This window comes from Brassica rapa, chromosome A05 (genome assembly GCF_000309985.2).
Source record: "Brassica rapa cultivar Chiifu-401-42 chromosome A05, CAAS_Brap_v3.01, whole genome shotgun sequence".
NCBI classification, from domain to species: Eukaryota; Viridiplantae; Streptophyta; class Magnoliopsida; order Brassicales; family Brassicaceae; genus Brassica; species Brassica rapa.
This window is the reverse complement of record NC_024799.2, coordinates 27194655-27203374: the sequence shown is the minus strand read 5'-3', so window position 1 is coordinate 27203374 and position 8720 is coordinate 27194655. Positions and strand designations below refer to the sequence as shown.

At 35.7% G+C, this 8720-nt stretch overlaps 2 protein-coding genes across 2 annotated transcripts; one reads left to right on the top strand and one right to left on the bottom strand.

Moving 5' to 3' along the window:
- The first annotated feature begins 32 nt into the window (after nt 1–32).
- Nucleotides 33–5055, top strand: LOC103870846 (phosphoglycerate mutase-like protein AT74). Its single transcript, XM_009149019.3, has 3 exons — nt 33–1086; nt 2245–3992; nt 4385–5055. Exons 2-3 carry the CDS (start codon nt 3545–3547, stop codon nt 4879–4881), a joined length of 945 nt encoding a protein of 314 aa, XP_009147267.1. The 5' UTR covers nt 33–1086; nt 2245–3544; the 3' UTR covers nt 4882–5055.
- LOC103870847 (GDSL esterase/lipase At3g05180) lies at nt 4939–6991 on the bottom strand. Its single transcript, XM_009149020.3, has 5 exons — nt 6422–6991; nt 6071–6271; nt 5839–6005; nt 5488–5758; nt 4939–5402 (listed from the first exon to the last, which is right to left on the bottom strand). The coding sequence occupies exons 1-5, from the start codon at nt 6675–6677 to the stop codon at nt 5155–5157; spliced, it is 1143 nt and encodes a 380-aa protein (XP_009147268.1). The 5' UTR covers nt 6678–6991; the 3' UTR covers nt 4939–5154.
- Between the last annotated feature and the right edge of the window lie 1729 nt (nt 6992–8720).

The window sequence follows — 8720 nt, the reverse complement described above, 5'->3', positions numbered from 1 at the left end:
ATGAATATGAGCCAACTCATGAGCTTAGTCATTTTTATACTTAAAATTATATCTATTATGTAAAAAGATAATTTCTATATTATCATATTTATCTTCTAAAATTAAAATGTAAAACAATTTTTTTAGATATATATAGAAAATGTAAAAGAAATTTTTATATACTCATCATCTCATATATATCTTTAAATTTATATGTAAAACAAAATATTCCTAAGAGATAATTTAGAAATTACTCGTAATTATCTTACTTAATATTTCATTTTATATTTAAATTTTATAAATGTTACTTTTAATATTATAAAATTTATTTTAATATTTTATTTTATGACAACTATTTTTTTTAATTAAATCGTGAGCTAATTAATTTAACTCATGATCTAGATGATCTCATTTCAAATTTACATCTTGAAGCTCCTATAATAAATGAGCTGAGCTGAACTAGCTCATAAAAGATCTGAGCTCACTATGAGTTAAGTTGAGTTGAGCGAGTTAGTTCATTTTGACACCCGTAACTTTTAATTGAGAAGATAAGGACAAATTTGGGTGCATCAAAGTGAATTTAGCTCATTATATGTGCTGAATACAAGCTTTCTTTTGTTATTTTCCTTTGTGATTTTTACTTATTACTAATAATATTAGGTAGATAAAGTGACACAAGAGAGTAGATAAAGTATAATATTAAAAAAAAAGATTAGAAAGATTCAAACATATTAGAACAAGTACTAGAAACAAATCTATAATAAAACTTTATAGATAGTTTGTTTGTACCAAAACTAAGAAATAAATTGAAAAATAAGGAAATTATTTCTTTTTTCCCTTTATCAATTAACAGTTCTAAATAGTTATGTTATGTGCTTATCCAAATTACCATGTGCGACACGTCACATATTTTCAGGATAAAAAATACAGTTGAAATATTCATTGTTCGTTTGATATTTTATAAGCAAGCAAAAAATATTGTTAAATTCCTCTAAAAAAACCCCTAAAACTATTCTCATTTTTTTCTCTTTTTCTAGAACACACATTATGAAACAAATCAGAAGGCCGACTAAGAAACAAATCAGAAGTTTATTTATTTTAACAGAGGTAGCAGGGAGGTGATCATTTTGGCGCGTCCACCTAACGCGCCCCCAAATTCTCTCCCAAACCCTAACACCCTTCGTTCTCATCTCAGCCTCCGCCTTGCCTCTCCGGCGCCTCTAGGCGTTGCGAGAGGGCTCATGATGCTCCCGTCAAGTCCACCTTCCTCTCCGTCGTGGTCCGTTGGTGATGTGTCTCAATCTCTGGTGCTGTCGTACACGTTTTGTGGCTCTGTCTACAGTGCTGTTACGAGTCCGGAAGTTCGTGTCTAGGTTCTCTGCGACTGGGTCAAGAACACGAATCTTCTTTCCACTGGTGAAGGTGACTCCTCTCCCAACATCAAAACCACCTCGACGGCGAGGTTCCTAAACGTCGCCTCTTGCCATCATCGATTCAAAGGTAATTTGGGGTATGCTGCGTCTGAGATAAGGTCCCGGGACCTCAGACCTCGATTGATGAGATGATTCACCTTTCGGGTCGATCTAGACGTTCTGGCTATTGAGTCGATGCTCTTGTTAGCTCCTCTTCCCCCCCCCCCTTTTGCAGTTGATTGGCGTTTCTTGGGAGAATGGGTTTGATCTGCAGGTTTAAGCGAGCATGGGAGTGGTGTTTTTGAGCTCTTCGAGATCAGGGTAAGCACCTTGCGGCTGGAGGAGGGAGTAAGTCCCAGGAAGTGGTGATGCTGCCCCTTACCATTAACCGGCTTAGAGGACGAGCGGTTAGGTTAGTTGAGCGCTATTAAGCTCCTGTGGTCTTGAGTTGTCCTGTCTGTACCAGATTTTGGGGTCAGTGTTTGCCCAGCCCGGATTTAGATGGAGGTCCTTGAGCGGGCTTGTCTCTGTGTCTCAGAGGAAGGTAATGGTTCAGGCAATCAGATGAAACAACTTCCAGCCAGCATTGTGTCCCTTGATCTCTGGTTTCTCGGTCTCCCCATCTGCCTACTTTGTTTATGTCCTTTTCACCCGTCTCTTAAGTTTGTATCGATCCTTGTTATCCTGTTCGCTCCAAGGCAGAACGGTTTCAAGCTCGATTGTCTTCTTGATTACATGTTTTTAACTTTTTTGCCGTGTAATCAAGCATAGAGGTCTACAGTTTGTTCTAACATCTTGTAAACTTCAAAGTTCATTTCGTAATGATATTTACCTTTTAGCAAAAAAAAAAGAGGTAGCAGGGAGGAAAAAGACTACAATATAACTTCAAAGTGTTTTTCGAAACCAATTTTTTTATGATGTTGGTTGTAGTATTTATATATCAATAATTTTGCGTCAGATCATATGGTAGTAGCGGTCTAAAAGAATTCGTGGACACGAATGATTGTTGAAGATGGTGTAGAGATAAACACTAAAGAGTGCATGAGTGAGAGACATATGTGAGACCCACGTTACGTGTTTTTTTTGCTAAAAATAAAATATAATTGACTGATATTATTACTTGTTGATTATAAATGACTGTCAACATCATACCAATAATGACAGAACACGAGAATCATGAATCATATGTCTTGATGGTCTGTAAAATTAGTCAATATATATATTGTAATTGTTTGGAGTAGCGACCTAGTGTTGAACGTGAGTAAGATCCACACTGCTCGGAACATTGCCATCATTCGATGCAATCTGAAGTTTCAGTCAAATTTGTTTTTGATTATATAAGATAATTCACACACACCTCAATGATAAAAAGTAATGGGGTTAAGGAAAAACCGAATTTGGGTTGTCAGAAAATAAAGGATATCTGGCGATGGTGAAATAAACTGAGTTTACATTTATACAGGCCCAAAATAAGACATGGACTAATTGTACCAACAAGCTTCTATTGGGCTAAATATCTTGTAATTAGTTGGGGGTAACCGAATCAACTTCACTCAACGGATCGGTTCTGCTTTTTTATTGGGCTACCACTTGGTGTTATCCTGAAAGATGGCCCATAGGTTAATAATTTGAAATCCACATTAATGTCATAATGTGTCCTATATATGATCACATAATCATGATTTATTTGCTAACAAATCCATTATACAGATACAGTACTATGTTTACTATATGCTGCAAATAATAAAATATCTTGTATTAGCAACTTTAAAAAGAAAAAGAGAGAGATGGTGGTATGTCACGTAGGAACTCTCCAGATTGACCTTTAAAATTTAGTCTTTAAAATAATCAAAAACATATGATTAATCGTAATGGAGAAGGCGTGGGTAATACTAGTTTGATTATTAATCATTCTGTATAACACGACAAAAACAATACATACGCACTTCTCTGAGTAAAAACAAAAACGAATAGATAATTTAATAATTTATAATATTAATTGTTTGACTTAATCGGCTTAATATAACGTGCAAATTCACTTTCAGGAACATTGAAACTCGTTTTGTGCTAAGAAGCTTGAGCAAGAAGGTATTGCAAGAGAAAGTCTTCTTAGAGATTAAATAAAAAGCCCTAGAAAAATTTGCTCATCATCCATGAGTCCGGACAACAAGCTGCTTCCGAAGCGGATCATCCTCGTGCGTCACGGCGAATCCGAAGGCAACCTCGACACGGCGGCGTACACGACAACACCGGATCCCAAGATCCAGTTAACGGAATCCGGTCTGCTTCAGGCGCAAGAAGCCGGAGCTCGTCTCCACTCCCTGATCTCATCAAACCCTTCTTCGCCGGAGTGGCGCGTGTACTTCTACGTTTCGCCGTACGATCGGACGCGATCTACGCTCCGGGAGATCGGACGGTCGTTCTCGCGTCGCCGCGTGATCGGCGTTCGCGAAGAATGTCGGATCAGGGAACAGGACTTTGGGAATTTTCAGGTCGAAGAGAGAATGAGAGAGACCAAAGTGGACAGAGAGAGGTTTGGTCGGTTCTTCTACCGGTTCCCGGAGGGTGAATCCGCCGCCGACGTGTTCGATCGTGTCTCCAGTAAGTTTCCTTCCCTTGCTTGATTGAAAGTTTGATCTGATCTCTCTCATGATCTTTAGATGTGTTGCTGTTCATGTTTGATGTTAGGTTCCGACCACAGTTTGTGTTTTTTTTTTTATACGGTTCCGACCACAGTTTGAGTTTCATATCTCAGTGTAATGATTTGTCTTATGCGTGTTGTTTTATTACAGGTTTTCTTGAGTTTTTTTTTCTTTTCTTATACGGTTCCGACCACAGTTTGAGTTTCATATCTCAGTGTAATGATTTGTCTTATGCGTGTTATTCTTATTATAGGTTTTCTTGAGTTTTTTTTTCTTATACGGTTCCGACCACAGTTTGAGTTTCATATCTAAGTGTAATGATTTGTCTTATGCGTGTTATTTTTATTATAGGTTTTCTTGAGTCTCTATGGAGAGACATAGACATGAACAGACTTCACATCAACCCGTCACACGAGCTAAACTTTGTGATTGTCTCGCACGGTTTAACATCGCGTGTCTTTCTGATGAAATGGTTCAAGTGGACCGTGGAACAGTTTGAGGCGCTGAACAATCCAGGGAATACCGAGATCAGAGTTATGGAGCTAGGACAAGGCGGCGACTACAGCTTGGCGATTCATCACACTGAGGAAGAGTTGGAGAGATGGGGCTTGTCTCCGGAGATGATCGCTGATCAGAAGTGGCGTGTTAACGCGCATAAAGGCGAGTGGAAAGAAGATTGTAAGTGGTATTTTGGTGATTTCTTTCATGATTTGGCTGATTCTGATAAAGAATGCGAGGCCGAGGCAGCCGTTGAAGAACGAGAAGTACATGAGGAGGTGGAAAACAATATGGTAACGAACTCAGAAGACAACAATGAGGAGGAGTTATGCAATGGACAATGCAGCTGATAAGTTTACAGAACAGAAGAATTCAGATTTGATTTTTTTGAAAATTGTACCACTTACTGATGAAGTTCTATAGCTTTTGGTTTGTGGGAAAGTGTTGTACAAAACCTGTGTGTGGTCTATAGATACACAGAAACAATACATGAACTTTGAAGAAGATCCTTTTATTATGTCAAAGCATTTATTTTTGTGAAGGAAAGCTCTGTTTTACACCAAAAGTCTCTAGAAGCATTGATAAATATTCAGGTTGTATAAAACTATATGTATAGAGTATTTCTAAAGATTCCATGACAAGGCCGTCTCGGAATATCTACCGGAGAGAATGTGGAGTGCAACAAACCGATTTGCAGCTTCAGTGTAATGAATCCCATCCCAGTTAACATATTTGGAACTATCATTACAAGCTCTGGCTGTTATTATCGTACCATCTGATGATTTCCCTGTCGAACCGCAGTTAACCTGATCATTGTAGTTCAATGGTGGTCCTCCGGTTCCACAACATACCAATATCGAATGATCAAAACCTGTTATCATACCAAAAATGAAATTAAGTGGGCACCACTAGCTAGCTAGCAGCTATACATCTAAGTATAAATATTTAATATGTACCGTATTTTGAGTGATTCAGGATGAGGTCGGATTTGATGGAGAAGATATCTACGTATGTGAAACGAGAATCAGGATATTGTTGAGGGAGTTTTTTGAAAAGACCATGAAGCTGTGAATTGAACAGCTTAGCAGCTTGGTTATGGTCAATGACACAACCGAACTCATCAAGTTTTGATTTGTCTCTCCCAAATAATGACACAACCTGAGCTATACACCCAAGTGGTCCTGTGTTGTGTATCCAAAAGTTTCTTGCACCTTCTGCGTATAATCTCTAGAAAACAAAACAAAATTTACATGAAACAAAAAATAATAATAAGAATGATATGAAAGACTCATTATGTAAATACTGACCTTTATTCCATCTTGAAATATATCTATGATTGTAGGAATGAGAACAACAACTTGATCAAATGTTTTGTGGTAAAATGCTCCAGCGAGATCATTTTGTCCGATATCAAACATATACAATCCACTTTTGAAATAATATTCTGACGGTAAGTATTTTTGGAGATCTTCATCTGAAAAAAGAATATAGAGGTTGTTGATTAATATTGGATATTTGATCAATTGTGTTTTTAATTACCTTGTTGTAACAATTGAAGGACTTTGGACTTAAATGTGATGAACTGAGAGACTTGAACACCAAAACCGAAAGGGCTAATGGATGCAGCATTTGCCTTCTGAACCGTTGATCCACCCGCAGCAAAATTGCAGCCTCTCCGGTAACTTTGTGTGCTCACCGAATCCAAATAAGGCCTCAAATAAGGCCGATCAATTGCTTCCACTACATAAAGTTATATATATATACAAATTTTACCAAAAAAAGAAGAAGTTATATATACAATCATATAATCATATTAATAATTAAAAACTGTTTGTGCAGTAAAAATAATGTAAAGGTAGAAATAAAAATGATTTGGAAAAGAATAATTACTAAGAAAATCCACGATGAGACGTCCATTACAGAATCTTCCGGACGATGGAGGTTTAAAGAAGTAGGATTGTCCATAGGAAGATTGGAGACGGAAGCCAAGACCGGAGCTGAGTTCTCCGGTGTCTGAGTTAGAGTCTCCAAAGTTGAAAACCGCCGGAAAGTCAGGAGAAATAGGAAAAGAACTGGTGAGAGGAGGCAGAGTATGAAATATGGCTACTAATAACAGCGTGAGAAGATAGGGTAAAAAGGTTTCCATGGCTCAATGTATTGTTGGTTTTTCTACTTCATACATATCATACTTATATATATACTAGTATACACACATGCATTTGTATGTATGTAAGATAAACGTACGTATGTATTGTATATCGTTTAATGGAAGTAGAATGGAGTTTGCTTGGAAATATGGAAAGAAACAAAATGATTGTGTCCCTCCCGTGATACCTTTTGAAAGAAAATTTGGGGGTTTATGGAGTCACATTAATCTCACTATGTGTGGTTAGACTTAGAGAGACGACTTTGTTCAGTATTATGGAATTCATTTTCCAATAAAACTGTTACTCCCAATCAGGCTGCTCCCAATGTACCAACTATGGATATCTCATTTATGTTGATAAAAAAAAAGAAGGATATCTCATTTATATAGGGACGTATTATATATAACTTGATAAAAGTCTGTAGATATCTTGATATTAAGGAGAGATATATATATATACTCCATAATTGACTGAAAATAATTTGAAGGGTGAGAACTTAATAGTTATATTAGATCAGTTGTTCTGATTAAGTCTTTATTTTTGTGTAGTGATGAACTGACAATACATGATGCACATTATGAATCTGCAATAATATGACTTGAATCTAAAGGGTTGTTTTTCTAGTTTTATCACCCGAAATTTTTTCATTTGTTTACAATCATGCGAGCGTTACGTGAAAGACTATATACGGTTTATAATGGGCGGTGCTTGTTATCCCCAATAATCCTAATAAGCCCAAATGTCCTTCTCCATGTGTTTTGAAATCAGTTTTTAGCCCGGTACGTACAGTCTTTAGTAACTTTTGAATTAAGCATCATCCTCTATTGTTTTTTACTTCTAAAATTTGGCGCATCCTCTATTGTTTTGCACCTGAATTATATGACATTGACTAAGTTTAAACAGTATTCTTTTCATAAAATTTTTAAGTATAGGGATCTCCTGTTTTAAACTCATAGAAAGTTCTTGATGAAATATTCAAGGGATCTTACTTAAAAATTAAAACGAATGGATCTTTAATCACACTCCTATTCTCTTTTGTTACAAGAAACTGACAAAGGCTTCATGTGTGCTATATGTTTCCGTATATAAAACATTTACAAAAAAAACTCAATATATTCGTAGGGAGTTGGTTAACACATAGATTTTGAGAAAATTTCAAAAAAAAAATGACAATATTGTTTTAATGCATAGTTGCATCGTTCAAATAGGTTTGGAGCCTTCCCTGTCTCCGTTTTTCAAGAAATTAGCGATTTTATAATGGTTATTCCACCGATTTAGGGAGTATTATAAAGTTTTACTAAATTAATTGATAAAAAATTTATAATGATTCCTAAATAGCACGAAAGAGAGTTTAACATACATTAATACAAATATAGAATGTGTTTAGAAATTTTTAAAACACACTAAAAAATATAAACTTCAGTATATAGAGCGATTAATGTAAAACACAATATTTTCTTAGGGGTTAACACATAGATTTTGAGAAAAATTCAAAAAATATAACAATATTGCTTTAATGCATATTTGTCTCCTGTACTAATATATGATGATGTTCAAAGAGGTTTGGAGCCTTCGATGTCTCCATTTTTCAAGAAATTAGCGATTTTATAGAGGTTATTCCACCGATTTAGAGAGTATTATAAAGTTTTAGTAAATTAATTGATAAAAAAATTATAACGATTCCCATATACCACGAAATAGAGTTGCATACATCAATACAAATGGCGAATGTGGTTAGAAAATTTAAAACAACCCTAAAAAGTATAAGATTCAGTATATATAGCGTTTAACGTGAAATTCAATATTTTCGTAGGGGTTAACACATAGGTTTTGTGAAAAATTCAAAAAATATAACAATATTGCTTTAATGCATAGTTGCCTCCTGTACTAATATATGATGATGATCAAAGAGGTTTGAAACTTTTGTTGTCTCCATTTCTCTATAGAATAGCGATTTTATAATGGTTTATCCACTAATTTAGGGAGTATATGGAGTTTTACAGAATTAATCTCTAAACAAAATTGAACGACACCCATGAACC